A 23689-nucleotide genomic window follows, 5' to 3' on the forward strand; every position below is an offset into this window, starting at 1 on the left:
GCCCAAAACCCCTTGTCTCAGTGCTGTCTGGAGAATCGGGCCTTGGTTTTGAGGAGGAATCCCGAAACAGCAGTTGAATGTCTTGCCCTCCTGCAGTGGAGGCTGGCTGGAGCAGAGGCAGGAGTTCAGGCCATTTAGCTGCACCACCCCCGGTGGACCATGCTCAAGTGGGGACAATCAGAGATTGAAATGGTATGAAATCTGTTGCAGATTCTGTCAAGTTTCAAAAATTCTCCTCCTTATACTCTCAGGCTTTCCCATCAACCTTTGATTTTTGTTAAGCATCAGTTAAATCTCCGGTGCTTCTCTCGGAGCTGACAGGTGCATTTGTTGAGTCCCCCTTTCGCGGGCCGGCTGGGTGCTGAGCCCGCCCGCCGGCGGGTCCGTGCGGGGAGCGGCGGGTGGAGCCCTGGAGCCGGGTGAGCTCCGGCTGCCGCGGGAGCGCTGCAGCTCGGCCCGGCAGCGATTCGGGGCGCTGCTGCTGCTGCTGGGAGCCCGGCCGCTCACCGCGCTCACATCCCTGCCCGCATCCCCTCCGCTGGGGCTGTTCCAACCCTCTCCGCCTGCCCCGGGGCGCGGTTCACCCGCTTCATGACGGCAAAACGCGGCTTTGCGGCATCCCGGGCCGCCCTCCTCCCGGTGACCCTGCGGTGAAACCCCCCCGGGGCCGCACGCCGCTCCCCGCCGGTTATGGAACGCTCCAACGGCGAGGGCCGGGGACGGAGGCGGCTCCGCCGCGGCCGCTCGTTCCGGCTCTGCCGCGCTAGCACGAGGAGGGGGCGAAGCGCGCCCGTCCCCGGCAGCCTCACCTGCCGCTGGCCCGGGGAGGGGGCGGCCGGGCGGGTCCGCGCTGGCCGGGCCGGCTCTCCCCCGGCCGCGGTGCGGCGNNTACTCCATTGCAGGGCGGGCGCTGCCAGTCCGCCGCCTCCCCCGCGCCAGCCGCGTCCCCGCGCCGGAGCCGCACGGCCCAGCAGCGAGCGCCCAGCCCGGCCCGGCCCCGCCAGCCGCCCCCCATGGAGGAGCAGCCCCACCACCACCATCACCACCACCACTATTACTACTACGGGCACCACCACCACCACCCGCAGAGCGCCTACCTGCCGCCGCCCGACGGCCGAGCCCAGCCTAAGCCGCCGCTCCGCCACGAGCACAAGCACGGCGGCCCGCAGCACACGGAGGCGCCGAAGCGGAGACCAGGTTGGAGCGGGCAGCGGGACGGGGCCCGTGACCTTCGCGGGGCGGCGGCGGGGCCCCCCTCTCTTCCTCCTCCTCCTCCGCCGCCGCCGCCTCCCCCGGCCCGGCTTGGCCGGGCGGCAGCGCCGCAGAGGCGGTGGCCGCTTAGCTGCGCGGGGGGAGCCGATCCCGGGCAGGGCCGGAGCCCTCGCCGCGTTCCTCGGGGGCTCCCCGGCTCCAGCAATCCCTCTGGGGGGAATTTGTGCCGGGTCAAGGCCAGTGCGGGGCCGCCAGTCGGCCGGAGTGCCGCGTACATTTTTTTTTTTTTTCTCTTTTCCCTTGAATTTTCCTTTTACATAACGAGGCGGGAGGTGGGAGGGGGCCTGGTAGCAGCAGAGCGGGGTCGGCAGTGCCCCGTGTGCAGCCTGGGCAGGGAGGGGGGGACCTGATCGGGCACACGCTAAAATAAGTTACCGAGCAAAAATAAGTTGAGAAGTCATTTCACTGTTTGCAGCGAGCCCAGGGTTTCAATATGTGCCTAGGCTGGCACCCCTCCCTTCCCAGCTCTGAAACGGTTTGTGAGCTTGCCAGAGCCTCTTCACCTGTTCTTACCGTTCTGGGCTTTTTCCTCTACCCTAAATTTTGGTTCCTGCACCTCCTTGTCCAGGCCAAGGCCAGCTGTGCCAAATGTTGATTTGGAGAAAACTCAGGCAGCTGAGCTGTGAATGCTTGAGAATTGGAACTAGAAACTGCTGACACACTGACTTACTGAAATGGATTTTGTTCTTCATTTTATTCTTTCACTCCTCATCTGCAATGGTCTTATGACCACTCTTATTGTTTTGTTTCATTAACAAGTGGTGTTAGAAGTCTTGAGTCATAAAGGTCAGCTGTAACACTGCTCTTGAGAGGGCTTCCTCTTCATGCTATTCCGAAATACTTAATTTTAGAGGATCCCACCGTTCTAGTTCTCTCTGGGGTGAAGTATTTATGGTTAATTTTCTTAACAACATATTTGAAAGTTATAGTGGAAGTTGTGGTGGTTACAGATCCTTGCATGTAGTAAAATCCTGTTTGATCCCCCTCGGCAAACTCAGTTGTGGAATTTCTGTAAAGATTCCTACAAGGATTCTTGTGTTCCCGACTTGCACAGAACTTGAGCTGTTACATCTGCCAGACATCTGAGGCTCCAGGATGTGAGGGTAACAATGATTTTTAGTTACAGCAGTTAATTTCAACAACATCAGCAACAACAAAAACATTCTTCTTCCATGCTGGAGTTTCGCCCGCTCCAGTCGTTGAGGGACTCCCTCTCAGTGCTGACTCCGTGCCACCGTGGCTGCAGATGGAGCCTGAGGTGGGTCAGTGGCCGTGGGGGATGTGAGGCTTTCCAGCAAGGAGGACGGATGAGTCAGAGGAGCGGCGGGTGCAGGAGGGATCCCTCTGCAGCTGGAGTGTGTTTGTTGAGCAGGGCACAGTGTGCTCTCCCCTGCACTGGGGCTCCAGGGGTTCTCCTGGGGCTTTACCAGGGTCCTCGAAAGCAGCAGGCCTCTGGCCAGAGGTGTTTAGAAAGGAAAAAGCAAAGAGGAAGTTGGGGTGGTTCAGTGAGGACTGTCCTGGGCTTCCAGCTCTGCTTGAATTGCGCTCCCAGAACCGTAAGGCCTGGAAGTGAACTTCAGAAGGAAAGAGGAAAGCCCAGTTTACAGCACAATCTTACGGTTTTATGAATTGGAGCCCTCACAAAGTACTTTATTTCTTGGGTCTCAGCTCTCCTGGGGACTCTGAAATACAAGTTTTCCAGTGGTCAGGAGACCCATTGCTGGTGGCAGCAGAAGGGCGCTTGCAGAGATGCATTTCTTAGTTCTGTCACCTTTCCACTGCTAAAGAGCACGTGTAGGGAGGTGCTGGTTGCTATCCTGAAATGCACTGAGGAGATGTGGCCACATTTTCTTCCCTCCATCTTCCAGCTGGACTTGCACATGTCCTTTTGGAAATACTGTGCTTTTTCTTTTTTTTTTTCCCCCACCCCTTAACTGAGATGGCATTTGGGAGGGTGGGAAGGAGGACTGCTGGTGTTGCAGGCCCAGGAGCTGATGGAGATGGTAGGAGTTGTCCCTTGTTCACAGCGTGTATCCTGAACCTCCACAGATCTTGTCACAAAGGCAGTGGATCCCGCTGTCTTGAAGCATCCTGGGAATTAATTTTTTCCTCTCTGTGACCTGGAAATAGTAGCTGATGAAATAGCTTTCCAGCTTGCCAGTGATCTTCAGTACAGTATATTTTCCTGGCATAGTATCTGTATTTTCTTTTACTTTGTTATGTTATCTGTCTGTCACTCAGTTATGCGAGAGTCAGTCATGACTGGTCCTTCCTGCTTAACCCTTCTTGCTGTGGGTTCCAGCAAATAAATTTATGCAGCTTTACCTCAGAGACTAGATATTTTCCTATTTTAAAACGTCTGCATGAGGAAACTGGATATGTTTGGGGCTGACTACAGCTTTCTGCAATGACAAGTCTAACATTTCACATTCTAATTCTTGCCTTTTGCTGTTTTTGGCTTCCCTCTAGGCTATGGAGAGCTAAATGGTAACGCAGGAGAACGAGAAGTGTCACTAAAGGGCCTGTGCTCTGATGAAGCCACCGCCCCAGGATCCAGGGTACCCAATGGCAGCCAGCAGCTCGTAGATTCTAATGTCACCCCAAAGCAGACTGTGAAGGCCAGTGCTTTGGGGAAAGCTGGAATCAAAACCAAGAACTTCATTCAGAAAAATAGCATGGACAAAAAGAATGAGAAGTCCTACGAAAACAAACACAGAGAAAACCAGTCCTCAGACAAGCCAGAGGGAGTGTCTATTCCAAACGGAGTGGTGACCAATAATTCCAGCTACATCACAAATGGCTACGTAGGCAAAGGGGCCGACAACGATGGTAGTGGCTCCGAGAGTGGATATACTACACCTAAAAAACGGAAAGGCAGGCGCAACAGTGCCAAGGGCTGTGAGAACTTGAATCTAGTACAGGACAAAATAATGCAGCAGGAGGTCAGCGCACCAACCCTGAAACAGGAACTTGAGAGTTTCAAGCCTGATTATAGTGAACAAAAGGGGAACCGAATTGAAAATACTAAGCCTGTTTGGAAATATGAGGCTGGGGCTGGTGGAGCAGGCCGGGGAAAGCCTGGGCTCGGGGATGTACCGCGGAAAAACTCGGATGCCAAACCTGGGATTAGCAGCAAGAAGTTTGATGACCGGCCCAAAGGGAAGCACGCATCGTCGGCTACGTCTAAAGAGGACTCATGGACCTTATTTAAACCGCCCCCAGTTTTTCCAGTGGACAATAGCAGTGCTAAAATTGTTCCCAAAATTAGTTATGCAAGTAAAGTTAAAGAAAACCTCAACAAAACAGCTCAAACCCCATCCACGTCGTCCTCATCGTCGTCTTCATCATCCGCTGGGGAAACTCAGGCCCAGACATCAAGTCGACTGTCCCAAGTCCCCATGTCTGCTATGAAATCTGTCACTTCTGCCAGCTTCTCCAACGGGCCGATCCTCGCGGGGACCGATGGAAGTGTGTATTCCCCAGGGGCCCAGCCACTGCTCTCCACTGCTGCTAGTACTGTACCATCGACCTCCTCCTCCGAGTCTGTGCCCCAGGACGTGAGTACAACTTCGACAGCCCTCGAACAAAAGAAATCTGGCCTTTTTATCTACCCTTCAAATATGCAAACTGTGCTCCTGGGGACAGCGCAAGTCGATTTCCCTTCACAGACGAATCAGCAGAACCTGGGGGATATCTTCCAGAATCAGTGGGGCTTGTCTTTCATAAACGAGCCCAGTGCTGGACCTGAAACCGTTGTGGGGAAATCTGCGGATAATCAGTTAATGGAAGTGACATTTCAAGGGGAATATCCTGCCACTTTGGTTTCACAGTGTCCTGAAATCATTCCCTCAGGAACTGAACAACCTGTGTTTCCTAAGGCTTATGAGCTGGATAAACGGACTAGCCCTCAAATTCTTAGTGCTGTTCTTAAGCCTGGGACTGCTGTTGAGGGTGGTGTCTTAGCTTTGGAGTCGCATCACACAGGTGACCTACAAAAGGCAGACACCGGTAGCCAAGGTGCTTTAGTGTTTCTTTCAAAAGACTATGAAGTAGAGAATCCTCTGGCCTCTCCTACGAACAATTTGCTAGCCTCCGCCAAAGAACAGAGGTACCAGAGAGGCCTAGAAAGGAAAGATAGCTGGGGTTCTTTTGACCTGAGGGCTGCTATTCTATATCACACTAAAGGTAATGGCTTAACTTGCTGCCTAAGGGCGTTCTTTTTTTTTTTTTTTTTTTCCCCTTTTATTTCTAGAAGTGCAATATTCTAACATGGTATGTTCCTTCCAGCAATTCTAATTGTTTTAAAAATGACCCTTTTCTTTGCTTGCATATCCTCTCATGGCAATGACGGTCTGGGGAAGTTACTCCAAGGGTTGTTTAATTAATGTTAAGAGGTATTTGTTTCCCTGTTCCCGCGGACAAGCATGAGTGATGTTGAGAGAGATGATACTTAGCAGGTCCTCGGAAGCCACTCGCATTGGAAGGAGTTAAATGTGTAGATTCAGCTGCTCTGTTCCAGCTGTACCAGGTGATATTCTGTCACTGTGAAGGCTTCATAGTCTCTACTCACACCTCTGCCACCAAAGTGTTGCAGTTTCTCCCCTGGGCAGATCAGACCGTGAAATCATGGCTTTGAAGGAAGAAAAAATTATTCCTACAACTGTAGGTGTGATTTATTTTTTTAAGTGTACCCCACACACACTTTTTCCCTGCCCTTGAGTATTATGGCAACAGCAAGACCAATCTTTTCTTATCAGCTCCTCTGTGAGCTGCAGATTGAATTTTCTCCTTGTCTTTGTAGGCCACATCTTTCAGATGATTTTATTGCTTTCATGGAGTCCTTTGTAGTCCAGCTCCCTTTTTTTCCGTTTTTTTTTTGTGTGTTTTTTTTTTTTTTTTTTTTGAGATTGAAATGACTCAAACACGATACAGACACTTTAAAATGGGAACGAAGAGAGGGAAGCCTGTGGCATGGCTTGCTTTCTGCTTTAGCCTCAGCCCCAGCAGCTCTGAGGAGTTGAGGCAGTTTTTGGCTTTTGTTGTTGGCTCAGTGTTAGCAGGAGCCTGGTTGGGTGTTCCCTTTTGTTCCAGTGTTATTTACTCACTCTTGACCAACACTGGGGCAGTTCCTTTTTCTGACCCCCTTCCCTCTCCCTGCAGCCCTCTACCCTGAAGGGAACAAGGCGATCATGCTTTTTTTGTTTGGCATTCCACATGCAGATAGGGATAATGTCTTGCTCCCTCTGCAGAGGGTGGCTACTTGGCTTTGGCAAATTTGTTGTTTTCATCCACTGCAAAGTTCTTGAATTACCACTTCACAAACTCTGTATGACATAAACTCAAATGCCTTCCTGTACTAATAACAAGCCCAGTCATATAAAAATAATAACTCAAAATATTTCTTCCAGGTCATCTCCCACTCAAGATGTTAACATTTCAAGCTCCTCTAGTATTCTTGAGAACAGTGTTCATCAATTGATTTTACCTGGGTCCTCTCCCTTCTGCTCAGTTTATTGCAGCATTAAAGGAGGCTTTCTAGTCTCGTTTTTTGTGTCTGCTTGCAGCTTAAATCCCAGCTTCCCATCAGAAAGCATAACATGGAAGAAAATCCTCGGCGATTTTTTTTCTTAATTTTGCAAATATTCCTTAGGCTTCTGTTTGCCTCTCTGTCGTCTGCCTGAACTTGTGGAGCAGCAATTGTGCTGCCAGCAAGGCTCATCAGCTCTCCCATTCTCACTTGCTGTGAAAGGCAGACCTCAGTGAAACAATAGGAACAACAGGAAAATAAAGAACACTCCCATCCCATGTCCTCTCAAGGAGGTGTTAACTTCAAAGCCTGGCTGCGTTGAGCTCTTCTAAACACAGGAGTTAATTACATTTGTTGGCAAGAATGGCCACTTAAAGCACCCGTTAAAATACTGTTCTCTGCTCTTCTTCTGCATGTGAATGGTCTTGCTTTGAGCATCCAGAGCAAACACCCTCATGATAGCCTGGGGATACCTGATCCTGCCCCAGCACTCATCTCTGCTAATTTCTTTTTCACGTTATGTATGTGCCATCTTCGAGGTGTTACTTAGGGGCAAAAGATGATGATTGTTTCTCATCAGCGTTGTCATTAATGCTGTGATGGGGTGCTCCAAACGCCTTGGGCTTGTCTTTCTCCTGTTTAGTGTTCAAAAGCTTTACAAAGCAAGACATCAATCCAGGTCTTAGTAAAATGATGGTGGGTGTTGCATTTCATCCTTGGGGTGAGTTGGGTTAAGGGATATTTGGAGGAAGGGTGCCTCCTGTCCTCTCTTCATGGCCGTGGTCCTCACCAGAGCCCACGGTGTGCTGTGAAATGCCTCAGAAACGGGGGGTGTGTTTGCAGGACAGCAGTGCGGGGGTTAATTCCCACACTGTGCTCTCCGTTTATCCTGGGCTCTTTTCCTGAGGTCCAGCTCCAAGCCAACCGGTTCCTCTGCAGTAGGAAAAGAGCGATTTCACTCGGTTCCTCTTCACAAGCTGCCTTTTCCTCCTTGCTCGGGACAGCGTGTGGCTTTGCCTGGGTCGGTGTTAGGGCATTCCGGGCAGTCGGGTCCTCACACTGTTTGGTTTTGATTTGGAGAATCTCGTGGACTTCTCCCTCTCAGATTGATCTGTTTGCTGTTGGGCAAAGTCTCGGTGGTTTGATCTTTGCATCTGCCCTGCCCTTGGGGTTATGAACACAAAGAGAAACGATCACAGGACAAGGACAGGGGTGAGTGTGGAGCTCTGTGGGGTCCTGGTGTGTTCCCTACCCTGAGCTCCATGTGCACTGTTTTAGTGCAAGGATGAAGCTCTGGGGGTTGCAGAGAAGAATGAGCTGTAATGAGAGTGGTTGCAGTGCTTTGAACGTCACAAATGTGCACTCTTTTCTTGCACTGTTTGTGCCTGCAATTGTGACCAGGTTGTGTGGATCCTCGTCCTGGACTGTAAATTTCTCTGGGAAAGCCTCCAGCTTAGTCAGTAGCTTTGTTCCAGCAAACCAGGCTTTCCTGTGCGTGGTTTGCCCAGCAACTGCACAGGACATTATAAACTGTAATTGCTTCACAGCTTCCCTGTGGAAAGATGGATAGAGGAGGTGGCACCCAGAGAGAGCTGGCTCTGGTACAGTGCTCCTGTAACTCACCACGGTGTCCCTGAGTGCTGGTGAGGTCCTGGTGGAGGATTCCTGTGTTCCTGCCCTGACTGCTTTTCCTTCAGAAGTCAGAGCACTGGGAACATTTAGGCAAGGGTGATGATGCACTCTCTTGTTCTTCTGGGAAGCTTTTCCTCTTGGTTTCCTTGTACCCCTGCTTCATGCCTTGCTTCTTTATTTTTCCCCCGCTCTGTTCAAAGGGCAGAAAGACTCCCTTGATCATCTGATCTGCCTGAGTGTAAAACACGATCCTTCAGTGTGGCTGCCTTCCCTGACAGCCCGTGCTGCTCAGAGTTTGTGGTGGTGCCTTGAAACGCTCAGGAGTGACAGATCTGATTTACCAGGGGAGATGTGATTTAGCTCAGCACTGGTGGGCCTGCTCTGGATGTGCTTGGAGACAGGGATGGGCTTCATGTGGGAGCCTGGAAGGCCCAGGAAGGAGTAGTGTTCTTGTTTCAAGTCATTGTGCCCTATCTAGGTTGGAAGTTGAACCTCTGCCTTGGTGTGGCATTGCCAAAATCCTTATCTTTTTGAGGTAAAACTGATTCTTGCAGATATTTTGGTCCTTCAGATAAGGAGGCTTATATCAGCTTTACTTGCATCAAAACCAGCATCTTCTTACTGCTTTAGTCCTTCTTTTGAAGACAGCTGGATGAAGCACTTCATATCAGAATAATTGTCAGCACTTTGGAGAATTTTGTCATGTTCAAGCAATTGCAGTCTTCCAGGCCAGGCTGTCACTAACACTGAGCTCTAGATGGCAAGCTTTGTGGTGGGAAGCTCAATAATTTGCTTGTCCTGAGCTAAAAAGCAAATAATTGAGGCCTCCAGCTCAGCTGCACAGCAGCGAAGACCACATGGGTGGAGGAGAGGGAACTGCAGGGTTTCCCTTATTCTTTCCCCTGAATTTCTGCCTGTGCTGCTGCTTTGTTCCTTCTCAGCACCTTGGTTGCAGCAGCAGCATCTCTGCTTGCGTGAAGAAGCAGGAGAGCAGCATGGAAAATAGAGCAAGGCAGCGTGGGCCAGCCAGGAGTGGCATTTGCTGGAATGGTGAACTGGGTCAGAAGAAATAGCAGAGCTGTGAATTCAGCAATTTTCATCCTTTACATCAGGAGAGGGGGAAAAAAAAAAGCCTTGGTTTCCCATCCCCCTGAGGTGGGAAGGGGTTAGAGCTTGCTCTGTTGGTTAAGGCCTTGTGGGGCTTGAGCTGTGGGGCAAAAGCTGATTTAATTCTCCTTCCAGTCTCTGTTCTTTCCAGTTGTCAGGATGAGTGCAGTGTATGCTGTACAGCCACGAGTCTCCACAGCATGGAATACTTATTCTTTGCTTTGTTTCTAGGGCAGTCCCTATACTTAATCATTGTCCTGCAGATACAAACAGCAAACATCAGACAAGAATGGTCCCTTCTTGTTATTTCTTTAGTGCTGTATTTTAGGGACAATTTTGGGATTTATAAGGACAGTGAAATAGTAGTATGGCATTGTGCAGACACTTCTGTTAGCAGGGGCTGCCTCTCTAGCAAGGAAAATGTGTGTAAAAGTGCCTGTCTTAGCAAGTTATTACAGAAACACTTCTTTCCCCTCCAAGGTTATGTACCAGTCCTGCTGTAAAGTTTATTGACCTATGAGGAATCCCAGCACAATTCACCAGAGTGTGCCTCAGTCTGTTCCTGACATCAAAGCTTTCCTCCAGTGACCCTTTGTTTCAGTGATATTCCCCAGAAAAAGTGGTTTAGGTGGATGTGGCTGGGACTGTCTGCCCCAGGCAGTTCCTCAGCAAACCACGAGCCTGAGGGCAGTGGAGAAGCCAGCTACTTGTAAAAAAAAATTATCCTGGAAAATGAGAGTTTGGAAGGGGCACAGGAGGCGACCTAGTTCTGCCCCTGGCTTGGAGCAGGGCTGGCTTTGATGCTGGGTTGTGCAGGGGTTTGTTGATGGCATTTTCTGCAGCTGGGTTGGAGTCCACTTGAGAAGAAAGTTTGCTGTTTCCCCAGCCCCGTGTCTGGTTTTGGGAATTGTGGCTCCTGTTGGGCAGGTCTTTGGAAAGCAGCAGTTTTGGGGCAGTATCTGAGAGACTGGACTTGGGCTGATGGTGAGGATAACCTGTTCTCAAGCAGGGTGAGCAGCTGTAGGAGTGCTTTGCTTGAGCTCACTCTGGAAGCTTTATCCAGGGGAAAGAGGCTCAAGAAAAGAGATCTGAGCTCAAAGAAGGAGGGCTGAAAGCAGGCTTGGGGCCTCTTGCATGTCCAGTTCTTGGGGGCTGTCTTTCCATGCCCTTTCTTGGGGGCAGCAGTGGCTCTGCTGAGCTGCCTGTCTGCCAGCTCAGTCACCAAGTCACTCTGACAGTGGCCATGCATTTGTCACAGTGCCTTTTGTCAGTCACAGGTGATCACAGCCTCGAGCTGGCAGGAAAACTTAACTGTATTACCAAGTAAAGCAGAATAAATCATACAGTTCCATTCTAAGATTGTAGAAATTAATTTTTTCCTTAGTTTTGTGTTGCAGTTAGCTTGGGACTTTCTTTTCCTTTGTGAAGTTGTTTCACTTGGTCAGTGTGCTTAACCTGTGCTGTCCCCTGTCCCTGTGCTGCCTCATGGAGGGGAGGACCTTGCTCTGCTGATGGCAGCTGATATTTAGTAAGAGCTGTTATTGCATTGTTTGCTGATGGTCTTTGGTTTTGTAGCTTGGTCCTGCTGAGCATCTGCCAGCCAGTGTGTTCAGGTGTCTGGGATGTCCAGGACACTTTACACCACCCTCCCTTTCTGAAGGAGGAGAAGAGAAATTGAAATCTGAAAAGACTTAGGTTTGTTAGTTTTTTTTTTTTTTTTGCAACAGAGTTTTGCCAACTTAGTTGTTTTTTGGTGTGTTCTTAACAGTATCTCTGTTTATATGTCTGTGTATCTGTTTGTCTTATTGTCAGATACTCTCAATACATGGAGGTCACATTCTTGTGGTGTCCAGAGCAGTTAAGGCCAAATGAGGTGCACAAGACAATGGTCTGTGCATGGGGATGTGGTGGTGGGGGGTGCTTCAGCTCTGCCTTGTATTTCCTGCTCAAGCATAGCTCTAATGTGCAGGAACCAACAACCTGAGAGTAGTTTTCTGTCCCAGGCCTTTGGGAAAAGCTGTTAAAATGGGATATGTTCTTTAGCTGTTAGGAAATGATGCATCAAACTGCGCTGAATGGAAAACTCACTCCACAGGAGGTAATTTTAGTAGCTGGTTCATTTTACTTCAGGGGAATCTGCATCTGGCAGATGAGGGAGGCAGTCCCTCGCCAGCCTGCTTCTGTCCCTGGGGTGTTAGAGGCTGGCTACTGTTCCCTGAGCACTTAGGGCTCCCCAATAGAAGTGCAAAGTGTTGCTGTTACTATCCCGAAGCAAAAATAACAGACCTCGTAAAATTTTGTCAGGGCTTTCCTTACAAAAGGCTTAATTGTGCAAGGAGGGCTGGCAATATTTATTTGCATGCAATTTCCTGTCCCAGGGAGCTGGAGATTGTAGGGGACAAAGGACAGATGAAGGGTTGGAGAAGGGAGGCTACTGATGGAGGTGACACTTGGCACACATCGTGCTGAGGCCGTGGGTTTTGTAGGGCTTTCTCTTCCTTTCCTGTGCTGGTTAGTTTACTCACTGCCTTGTTTTGTGCTTTACTGCATATCCCATGTGGCCTGATAATCTCTTGCCATTCCCTTTTCCTAGCCCCTACCAAGGTCCTGTCACCCTTTCTGGCAGAAAAGAGACTTGAAAGTGGTTCTTGGAAGATTGTGTTCTGACTAATACTCATTTTCTATAATTTTGTCTATTGAACCTGGGCACAGGGTACAGTCAGCATCTTTAAAAATATTCTAGCTCATGAAATTCCAGCGTGATTGCAGCTCAAAGTAGTTCTTTTGAATTGTTCTCTAAAGATGCATCTTCGTTTGGGGGATATTTTAAAGGGAAGAGCCTTCTCTTTCTCAGTGTTAATGAAAAGAACATTTAACATTGCTATTATTTCTTAGGTAAACAAAAGCATGTACATGTCCAGGGACAATTGGGAAGGGTTTGTCTTTAGCCTACAAACATGTTGTAGAGGTGAACTGTGGGAAGAACCGCAAGGCAGGTGTGTGGAGCATCCCCCCTTGCACTGGCAGCAGCTCTGCAGAGATGTTCTCACAGCAGCCCGTGCCTGGTGCCTCAGCACACGCCTGCTGCGAGCCATGTGCAGCTCGCTGTGTCCAGCACTTCTCATTTCACACTCACTAAGCATCAACTTGTAAAAATCATCTCTCCGGGCTCCTTGTTGAGGCTGTAATGTGCAAAGCAGCGTTGGAGTCAGAGTAGTAAAGCCTGAAGTTAGATTGTGATATGTAGGACTGGTGAATGGTGATGACATTTCTGATGCTCAGCTTGGCTCTCTGACCCTTAAGACCATGTTACAGCTATCCCTTTGCCTTTTATTGCTGGATTATTCATGTCAAATTTGTGTAGTCCTGTGGGCTGGGGCTGTGCTGCTGGGTGGGAGGGGCTTGGCTCTATTTGAAAGCCCCAGCACAACTGCTGCACTTGGAAAATGAAAGTGTGTTTGGAGTGGTCTCTAATGGCAGCATCAGTCTGCATTATAACAGTGGTCTCCTTTTGCCTCCACAGAAATGGAAGCGGTTTGGAATTTGCAGAAGCAAGGTAAGGATGTTGGAAAGAATAAATGAACCAAATTGCTCTGTCTGTTGGGAGGGGGGATGAATGAGAGTGGATTGTCTCTGTGTCTGGAGATGGCTGGGTTCATTTCTTCAGCCCCTGTGGTTTGTAGTCTGGGTCTATCTCTGTTTCAGATCGCTGAAAGTCAGGACAAAAAGCTTTGCTATAATGGTGAGCTGCTTGGAGAGAAGCAGAGTCTCTAAGAGCAATAAACCCAGTGTCAAATTAGATTTAATGACTCTTCCTTATGTGTATACAAAATTGCTTTCTATTTCTGGCATTGGGTGTCATGTCCAATAATAAGTTTTAAATTCTGGTGTATCCCCACAAGTCGCCTGAGAGGAGATTTTGTGTGGGAAGAGCCTGTGTGTGATTTTGTATGTGGAGACCTGTGTGCTGCTGTGGGGAGCAGGCTCTGCTCTGGGGGAGCCAGCCTGGCCTTGGGGTGGCTTGGCAGGAATGGGGCATCCAGAGGAAAAGTCTCTTAACATCCAAGTGTTCTGTGCTTATTTTCAGCCACAGGCCCTGAAAGTAGCTTGTCCAAAACTCAGAATTATGCTTTCTTTCCAGATCCCAAAAGGATAATCACTTATGATGAAGCCATGGATCGCCCGGATCAATGAAGGTAGCAAGACAAGACTGCCTGTTCTAACCTTTCTGCAGCATTTGTGCTGTTCGTGGGGGACAAAAAGGCTTTTATGCTCCTTCTAAATCTTCAGTGCAGCAGAGGAACCATAACTAGAATCACAGGATAATATATACAAATATATATATAGTTATTTAAAAATGGCAACTGAAAGTAATTAGACTTCTTAAGGAATCTGAAAATTTATTTCAACGAGACTACACACGTGATTATTTAATCTCCGGTACTGAATAGATTTTTTTCCTTTTTTTTTTCATTTTTGTTTTGTTTTGTTTTTGTTTAAAGAGTGAATGCAAGTGATTAAGGAATACAGACTCAATTACAAGCCCGGTTTCAAAGTTCCTGCTGTCGTCTGCATGGGCAACAGCAACCCACTGGAGAGGCATTTCCACTTGACAAGGTTTCTGTTTCTGTTCTGTGACTGTAGTGACACACTAATCACAGGGAAATCAGGATGAATCACCATCCTTCATCTCCTCTTTCCCTTCCACCTCCCCTGTTTGGTTTCTTTTTTTTTTTTTTTTTTCGTGATTTGTTTTCCATTGAATGCTGGAGAAACGCCTTGAAGTTTGCAGAGTTTCATTTTTTTGTTTCCAGATAATTATAATCCGCATGTTTTGCCAGGAGTAAAGCAGCAATCCTATGCTGGTGATATTGTCTTAAAAGGATCATTCTGCTGAGGGAAAGATGGTAATACTGCAGTTCTAGGATGCATGGTGAAGTCACACAGTTGACCTGGCTCCTGTTACACGTTGGACTATTGCAACTGAAGAGTTATTTCATTTTAAAAGACAACATGGAAAAATGAGCAATCTGTTTAGGCATTTAATATGGAGAAAAAAAAACAAAAACAAAAACAAAAAAAACCCCCACTGTTCCCACAGGTTAATGCCATTGTATTACTGGGAGCAAGAAAAAAAGAAAAAAGACAAAAAAAAAAAGTATCTTCTGCTTTCAACTGTAGGTGCTTCATATTTGCTCTCTCTGTCTCCTAACACTAAATGTGCTGGATTTTTTTCCCATTTTCATTGGAAAACTGAAGAGGAATTGAGTTCTGCTAACTTTCACCCTTCTTGAATTATTTTTTCTCTTTAAAAAAAATACAAAATAACAAAAAAATGAAAAAAGTTAAAAAAAAAAAAAAAAGAAAAAAATGGGAATTTGAATCCTTTTCAATTTGTCCATAGAATGCCAATGGCTGGGCTTCCTGCCCCTTGGAAATGCTCTTTTATATTTTAATGCAGTCTGTGTATTTCCGGGCTCTGCTTCTAATTATCTCTTAATAAAAATATATTTTATTACAAAAAAAAAAATGGAGGACTTAGGAATGAAAATAATAATTAAAAAAAATAAAAAAAAATAATCCCAGGGAAAGGAAAGCTTCCTAGCAGTGGTAGGGAAGGCTGAGCAGAGTGCAGGCTCCAGCTGTGTAACCCCTCTGTCCCATTGCAGTTTGTGTAACTTGTCCCAATCATCTGGGGGTCGGGTAGTTTTTCTGGGTTTTTTAAAAGGTAGAAAGTTCACAGGGTCCAGTGCAAGAGTGAGAAATGAATAAAGCAGAAATGGGTTTGTTGACCAGCCCCAGCTCCCCAGGTACCCAGTGCTCCTCATGGGTGTTGGTGCCCTAATCCTGGCTCTCCAAATCAGCAGTTGGTGTCTCCTAAAATGAGACTGGACCCTCTGGGGCATTAGGAGGAATAGAAATACCAAACTTTGGAAAACCCTTTGTGTTTAGATCTGTCCCTCAAGCCATTGGGCTGCCCTCCAGTCACCAGAGTGTCCCACAGGGCTCCATCCTCAGCCCATTTCTCGCCAACATCCCATTAACAACGGGGGTTCAGGACTCAAGGAGATACTAATTTTGCTGACACGCTAAACTGGGAGGAGCTGTTGACACCCTCAAGGGCAGAGAGCCCTCAACAATTAGAGATGGGCAGTCACCAACTGTGTGAAGTTTAACAAGGGCCAGTGTTGGATTCTGCGCCTGGGAGGGCAGCCCTGGATAGCCTGGGAGGCTGGAGAGCAGCACCATGGAAAGGGAGCTGGGGCTCCTGGCCCATGGCCCACTGGACCTGAGTCAGCAGTGCCCTGGCAGCCAGGGGGCTCAGCAGTGTCCTGGGGGGCACCAGGCCCAGCATGACCTGTCCTGCTCTGCTCTGCACTGGTGCAGCCTCAGCTCGAGTTCTTGGGGCAGTTCTGGGCACCACAACATAAAAAAGACCCCTTAGAGAGCATCCCAAAGAGGCCATGAAGATGGGGAAGGGTCTGGAGGGGAAGCCTGGTGAGATCACTTGGTTTGTTCAGCTGGAGAAAAGGAGACTGAGGAGAGGAGACCTCCTTGTGCTCTTCAGCATCCTCCCAAGAGGCAGCAGGGAGGCAGGCACCAATCTCTTCACTCTCATGACCAGTGACAGGGAGCAGCCTGAAGCTGAGTCAGGGGAGGGTTAGGTTGGATAGCAGGAAAAGGTTCTTCACCCAGAGGGAGCTTGAGCACTGGAACAGGTTCCCCAAGGAAGTGGTCACAGCACCAAACTTGTCTGAATTCAATAAGGGTTTGGGACAATGCTTTCAGGCACAGGGTGGGATTCTTGGGGTGTCCTGCACAGGGCCAGCAGTTGGACTTGATCCTGATGGGTCTCTTCCAACTCAGAATATTCTATGATTCTATCGCTTTCTTTTTTTTTTTTTTTTTTTGTTTAAGTAGGAGTATGTAGCATGTGGTTTTTTTTAATTGTTTTTATACTTTCAATAAGATTGTTCCTGAATGAGACACTTGAGTTCATGGTGGGACAATGAAACTGAATTCTGTACCTTGTGTAAGACGCTCGCTTTCTGCCACGCTTAAACATTTGACTATGAATTGCCTACTCCATTTGATGTATCCAAAGCTATATAGTATAATACTGAGTGTGATACTATATAGTCATCATGTATTGTATCAGTCCAGGTTCAGAAATGTGTGGTTGGCCAGTCGCAAATAGTTCTGTTTCACCTATAAACTTGTACCACCTCTGCAGGTGTGTGTAATAACTTTTGAGATGCATAACATGTTTACAGATGTGCCCAACATCTAGTCCTCCAACGTTCCTATTTTTAATTCTGTTGAGTCTCCCAACTGCTTGCCAAAAGTTGGAATTGCCTCCAGCTCCACTGCTGAAGAGCTGAGGCGTTCCTGAGCTTTAAAGTGTTGAACAAACTGGATAGTGGGGCTGGGAAAATGAAGGTGGAAGAAATGTTCTTTTTCCTTTATTATTATTATTATTATTTTCAAAAAGTTGAAGGCTAATAGCAAAGTTTCCAGTTTGTTTTACTGGCTTTAAGGCTCTGCTGTGTATTTATTTGCCTTGTGTAGTCACTTGTCGCCTTAAGGGCTGGGTTCCATTAAAAAAAAAAAAAAAAAAAAAAAGAAAAAAAAACAAAACCACCCTTTTTTGCTTCCCTGGGTCTGTGCTGTCCTGCACCCCTGCCCCAGGTCCGTGCTTGGGGCGATGCAGGAGTTGAGCAGCACTGACCCTGCACCTCTAGAAGGGTCTGAGTCTTGCTGAATATTTGAGGACTCTCATCTTGGCCTAGTCCAGTCTGTCACCTGAATAGTGAAAGAAATGCTGAGAGAAGCTCGGTTCAAGCTGGGTTGGGCTGGATTCCCCCTGCTGCTCATCTCTGTGGCTTTGCCTCGCCAGCGGGACCCGTCCAGAAACACCCTCGGCAGCACCTTCTCTGCTGTATTTCTGACCATCCTCTGTTCAGATGTCTGTTTGTCTGTCTCCATGAGCTCCACAGCGTGTGCTCAGCGCTAAGCAGTTAGGAATTCCTCTCTAAGCTGCTGTAGCTCCCTGGTGTTCCTGGGATGGGCTATTGCCTAGAGCCAGGCAGGACCATGGAAGGAACTTCCTCGTGCTGTCGTGTAACTCACCCTGTTGCTGCCTGCAGTCCTCCCCAAGTCCTCACACAATTCTTAACTGAGCACTTATTAAAAATATCTTAAGATTTAATCTGTTTTTCTGATTATTTTTGTGTAAACTTATAAAAAAAAAAAAGAAAAAAAAAAAGAAAAACTGAAATTGAGCTGTGACTAAATTAGCACATTGAAATAACGACAAGGTGTTACTGATAAGTCTCATGTTTTTGTTTTGTTTGACTCAGAGTATTAGTACTGTAGCATAAACCAAATACAGCCTGGGAAGGGGAGCAGCAGCCTCCTGTCCTGGGTGTGCAGCCGAGGGTGTCTGTGGGGGCGAGCGTGTATTTATTTGTGCCATTGTTTGCATTACACTGAGTAAAGAAAGTTTTAAAACAAAACCCCTTCAGTATGTCTAGTATCGGAAAGCAGCACTAAGGGTGAGATCATGACCTATTTTTTTATTAGCTATGAAGATACTAATTCAGGTTAAGGATTCTCTCTTGTTTCTGTTCCCGTTGTGAGTCCCTTTCCTCTGGTTCCTTTTCCAAGCTGTTTATTGGAGTGAGGATTCCTGCACAGGCAGGGGCTGTCTCCTTTCTCCTCTGGTCGTTCCCCACCTCTCCTCTTCCAGCAGGTTCTTTTGGGTGTGTCTTGTACAGGGTCTTGTGTAATAGAGACTGGAGCATGTAGTGCCAGCCAGATCCAGCCTGGGATCTGCTTGCTTTTGGTGGATCATGGAGTGTTTGTGTGCTCCAAGAGGTGCTTTAAAAACTGCTCCATGACAGTGGTTTGGGGCCTTCAGTCCCTGCTCTCTCCCATTCCACCTATTTGGTGGATTGGCAAAGCAATGGCTTTCAAGCTTTGCTTGGAGTTTGGTTTTAGTTTAAACCCCCCTCAATCCTCCTTGAAACCTGGTAGAAATCTGTCCCTTTGACCAGTGGGTACCCCCAGGGTGTGGATTCTGTCACTAACCCACTTCAAACCTTTCTGAGCTAGTAAATCCCACTTTTTGCCTTTCATAGTTTCTGTGAACTTCTTTGAAATGTGGAAAGAAACCCAATTCTCACTAGGTTGTGAGTCCAGCACCTGGGAGTTGGTGATGGGTGAGCCAGCTAGCTAAATGGAAAGGAAAATTGCTTCCTGATAGGAAAAAAATAGGAAAAAAAAGAGCTGGAAGTTGTGCTCCCAGCTGTGTGTGTAATTAGTGCTTTCACCTTCAAGGGAGTGTTACAATAACACCAGTGTCCCTTCCCAAGTGGCCAGTGGGTGACCTCAGGGACATCTGGGAGTGATGGCATTCACAGCCAGAACTTCCAGTATTTACCTGTGTGTCCAGGTTTTCATCTCGATTCAGTAAATTGCTGTGGTGTCCCAAGCTTTCAGGAGTCTTGCCCTCTCATTCCTAGAAGACTTTCTGTCCGTCCATGCATTGTGATTTTTTTTAGGCTGTTTACAAGGGAGCTGGTTGAGGGTGGGAGGGGAGAGAACAAGGATTCACCCACTTTAAAGCTGCAGCACATTTTCACACTGGTGTGTAAGGCAGGAGAAGGGCTGGTGTGGTGGAGTAGCCAAGAAAGCCAGAGTAATTCTAATTCTGGCTTTGGCCACCACCAGAGTGTTTTTCCATGTGGGAAAACCCTAGTGCACACAGCTGGGAAGCAGGAACCAGGGCTGGTGGGAAGGAGATCTCAATGTGCTGCCTCCCAGGGATTACAGAGCTTTAGAGGTTTGCCCAGTACATGTTACACCCCAGGGTCAGGCTGGCTCCTCTGTCCTGCCCAAGATCCTCTAAAGCAATAGGAGAGTGGAGCTGTGGATGTCTGGGGTGGGAAAAGAGCCCTGTGGTGGCCTCATGTCCTGGGCATGAGCCCACTCCCTGTGCTGGACTGGGGCAGGAGTCCTGCCTGTGCCCTCTCCAGGGGATGCTGAGCTGGATTTACCTTGACTGTTAATCAGAAAGCTTCATATAACATGTCCAGAGCTCTAAAGCCATTTTGTAAGATAGCAGTGTCCCTTTTCTACAGCCTTATTAATGAGTAGAAGATCTTTAAAATGAAGAAAACAAACAAACAAAAAAAAAATTGCTCATTTCTTTCTGTGGTATGAAACTTGTGTACTGCGAACTTCTGAACATTTAGCAAAAATACAACTTACAGTTTTCTTAAAAAAAAAACAAAAAACCAACAAAAAAATCCCCAGCCTGTCTGCTTTCCATACGGTCTTTCCTCAGGTGCTAAATAAGGGTTCCAAAAATGGATACTGCTTTAGGAGTTTCTGCTTTATTCTTAAAATACATATTTTTTTGCTTAGGTGTTGTAAAGATATTTTAACAAGAATGTTTTTTTTTAATGTAAATAAGATTGTGTCTTTAATTTTTGTTTTATCTCCTTTTTGTCCATATTGAATAGTCTAATTTTCATTTTTGAGAAGGACCCTCTTATGCCCTTCCCCGAAGACATTTCATTAAGTGTTGCTGCATTTAAGAACGAATCTACAACTGTTCATTGTCTTGGATTAATGCTGATGCTGCTGCTATAAGTAACCCTGAAAATCAAGAATGTGTGATGCACTTTTGTTTTTCGTTTTCGTTGTTTTGGTTTTTTTTAACGTGACCATGTAGTTCCTCTGCAGATAGCTGAACCCTCCTGTAACACAGCCACTAACTGGGGGAGTGTAGGAACTGGGGGAGCTGGGGTGTAGGGCAGGGGTGGACCTGATTTTGGTGCTGACCTATGGGAATTTCTATGCAAACGCAAGCAAAGGAGAACTCTTTAACTTGAGAGAACACTGTGCTTTTTTATTTTTTATTATTTCTTTTTCTCTCCTTCCTTTTCTCAAGCTGCTATTGGAAGGGTAGTGCAAATCCCCGAGGTTTTCAACTTCTCCTTCCTCCATGGCTGGTGGTGCAGGAAAGGTGCCTGAGTAACTTGTAAGGTAGAAAAACCTCAGTCAGCTCTTGTCTCGTCTCTGGTTTTAATATATTTGTTTTCTATTTGAATTTATCTATAGAAGGAAATTGCTCATCTCTAAAAAAAGATCTTTTGAATGCTTTATCTCAATGTGAAGTTAACCAGCAGTATTAAGGATTGCATGGCCTCCGTCCTGCCCTTATCCCAGTGCTGGGGACCCACCAGCTCCTTCTCCACCTGGGGAGCACTCGGTGCCTGGGCTTGGATGTTTTCCAAGAAAAAAGTGAGGTGAAGCCATCCACCCAGGCAAAACCTGCCAGTAAAAGGCTTAGGGAGCAGTGGAGGGAGGTCTCACTGCATCAAGTGAGGCACAGGCAGGTCCAGAACCTTTTCTCTTCATGGGTCACACTGGACCATGGTGGGGGATGTGTACCCTGGAGGAGTTTACTGGAGGGGAAAAAGGGATTTTACTTGTCTATTTATAGAAGATCCTTTAGGAATACAAAGTACCTCTCTGCAAAGTGGGGGAAGAGTAAGGAAGGTCTAAAGTCGTGTAGGAAAAACACTTGGGAAATACAACTGCCTGGAAAATAGTCGACAAATACATAGGCCAGAGCTCTCTGCCTGTCTAGTTAGTCTTTTCAGCATCAATTTATTTCATTTTCAGACAGCGTTTGCTCTTTTGCACACTGAGGTGTGTGTGTACATCTGACTCAATGTGCCTTGCATGTGTGCTTAGTCTTTCTGGAGAGAGGTGCTGGGGTGTGAGCTGGGCATGTGGACTTGAGGGCCACTCCCCATCCACAGTCAAGGGTTCCTTAGTGCCCCAGTGACCCTTGGGATCAAAATGAGACCTGGGCTCCAGCTTGTGTAGTGGCTGTCTTAGTTTGGGGATGATGTCCTGTGCAGTGGCACCTGTGACATTGGAGGGCAGTGGGAGAGAGAGAAGGAAAAGCTGCTTTGCTCTTCTGCGGACAAAAAATCAGCATTGCCACGGTTCACCTGCAGAGCCAAAACAAATCGAGTCTGGAACCAGCTTTGCTGGAGTTCAGGCTCTCTGTGGCACCATGATCCCATTATCCAGGGGATTTATTCCCTGCCAGGTTGTGGTTCTTGTTTCTGTGGGGTTTACAAGATTTTTTTTGTGAAGGAGAAGTCAACACGCCTTGCTTGAAGTTAACGAAATCCAAACGCCTGTGTTTGCAGTCAGTGACTCAGAACTCCAAGCTGTGCAATTCTGGGTTCTCCATCTCCCGCCCCAGCGTGTGATGATTCTGTCCGAGTCTTTCTGTACTTCTGCCACAGTAAATGTGAAAGCTTGCTTGCATTATTTTTTAGAAATGCATTTTGCACACTCGGGTTTCGCTGAAGCTCCGTGAAAAGGTTAGTTTGAAGCAGATGAATAAAGCTATGCACATGTTTTGAAAGTTTAATTTGTGTCTCATTACCAGAAGTGACTTATCTGCCCTCTTTTGCATTCCTGTGCTGTCATTGCCTCCATTCTCTTCACCATCTCGGAGGGTATGATGTAAGGTGACAGTTCTTTGCTGACAGCTGTAGCAGAAAACTGGCGCTTCTTGATTTTTTTAGTAGCCTTTCTCTCTCCTTTGCTTTCTCTGTATCTCTCTGTATAGCTATATAAATATATATATTATTTTTTTATTTTAAAGAGCCTACTTTAGTAATTGAATCGGAGGGAGCGGGGTGTGCTGGCTTGTGTTTCAGATACACTTTGTGCTGTCGGATGAACCAGTGCCCTTCTTGTCTCCGGGGAGAGCGTGCTGGTGGCACCCACCGGTGTCCCCACGGGGACAGGGAAGTCCCCACGCAAAGCAGCTTTGGGGAGGGGATGGAGACCAGTCCACTGCGCTGCAGGCCGGTGGCGTGGGCAAACTCGAGGCTTCTAGTGACAAAAAGAACCAAGAGGAATCCTACTGCTGTGTATTCCCACTGTGAGGCAGGAGGGACAGGGTTCCTCACTATCCCGCTGCGAGGCTGGAGTGGAGACGGGGTTCCCTCCAGCCTCAGGGGTGAGAGCTTTATTTTGGTTTTGTTTTCATGAGTTAGGTGCATTGGGTTGCAGGTACCACCTTTGGAAACATGTTGCTTAGCCCAGAGCCTGTGTGCGGGAGAGTCGGGATTTTGTGACGGGAGAAGGACCCTGACAGCTTTCTCCTCCTGTTCCCTTCACCATGGCAGAAATTTGTACTAACTTGACAGCTTTTTTTCATACAGAACAGGGCTGCTTTTCTATCTACCATCACACGTGTACTTACACACCTTCAGCGGCTTCGCAGCCTCTGAAGGTCCTCAACTTGTTTACTGGGGGGACTGATGCCCCTCTCTCCCCCTTCCCTGAATATTTCAGTGTTAAGGGCGGTGCAAAACACAACCGCGCGCTTCGACTGCGAGCTGGGGCGGGAGGGGTCCCTGCAGGCAGAGCCGGGCAGGGCCTGTCTCCTCTCCTGCCCCCCTTCCCCGTCGATAAGTTCTCATTTCGTTCCTGGTTTGTACTCAAATCGCTGCGAGGGGTTGTGCTCTACCTGCTCAGGAGCTGAATTACCTCTGACCTGCGGAGAGGGGCAGCCCCTCTTTGGTGTCGATGTTGTAGTGTGCGACCACACGGATCAGTAAAGGTAGTCTTTGTTTCCTTCTCCCCTCCCCGGTGATTTCAGATTAGGTTAATGCACTCGGTGTGCCCAGCTGGAAAAGCGTAGGCGTTTTCCCAGTGGTGAGAGGGTGGCTAGAGGAGTTTAGTGTAAAACCTGCTGTAGCTGTGTCTGGCGCAGCCCCTTGCGCTGGTGTGGGTGATGTCACGGACTGTAAGGATAGGTAATGTCCATGAGCTGTAATGGCATGATGTATCTTTACCAATGATGTCATACTTCACACTAAATGTTTAAAAAAAGAAAAAAGAAAAAAAAAAAAAAAAACAACCTTACCTGAAATTTTGTTTATTCTGCACCAACAGGTCTTCAAAATTTATCCAAATTTTATTATTTTATCAGGAAAAAAAAAAGAAATTTGTGTAGATCGAATACGTTAAGACAGACAATAAGTGATGTAAATTGTTGAATAAAAATTTTAAAGTTTGTGGGTGTCAGTGTGACTTTCTTTTTTGCGT

The 23689-nt window shown here is 47.5% G+C and overlaps 1 protein-coding gene across 2 annotated transcripts; it reads left to right on the forward strand.

The window, feature by feature from the left end:
• Window positions 1–958: 958 nt before the first annotated feature.
• Window positions 959–23658, forward strand: NUFIP2 (nuclear FMR1 interacting protein 2). Of its 2 annotated transcripts, XM_041422874.1 has the most exons (5): window positions 959–1197; window positions 3742–5457; window positions 13062–13094; window positions 13680–13734; window positions 14041–23658. In XM_041422874.1, exons 1-4 carry the CDS (start codon window positions 1014–1016, stop codon window positions 13730–13732), a joined length of 1986 nt encoding a protein of 661 aa, XP_041278808.1. In that variant the 5' UTR covers window positions 959–1013; the 3' UTR covers window positions 13733–13734; window positions 14041–23658. The 2 variants fall into 2 exon arrangements, with proteins under 2 accessions (XP_041278808.1, XP_041278807.1); XM_041422873.1 differs by having other exon boundaries at window positions 13680–23658.
• The last annotated feature ends 31 nt before the right edge of the window (window positions 23659–23689 follow it).

Source organism: Onychostruthus taczanowskii, unplaced genomic scaffold, assembly GCF_017590055.1.
Source record: "Onychostruthus taczanowskii isolate IOZ18803 unplaced genomic scaffold, ASM1759005v1 scaffold75, whole genome shotgun sequence".
Classification (NCBI taxonomy): Eukaryota; Metazoa; Chordata; class Aves; order Passeriformes; family Passeridae; genus Onychostruthus; species Onychostruthus taczanowskii.

Bases quoted from the DNA above. Each gene is read 5' to 3' on its own strand.
- NUFIP2 (XM_041422873.1), top strand. From the start codon at position 1,014: ATGGAGGAGCAGCCCCACCACCACCATCACCACCACCACTATTACTAC. The intron at 5,458-13,061 runs GTAATGGCTTAA...TTGCCTCCACAG, and splicing joins TATTCTATATCACACTAAAG to AAATGGAAGCGGTTTGGAAT. The intron at 13,095-13,679 runs GTAAGGATGTTG...CTTTCTTTCCAG, and splicing joins TTGGAATTTGCAGAAGCAAG to ATCCCAAAAGGATAATCACT.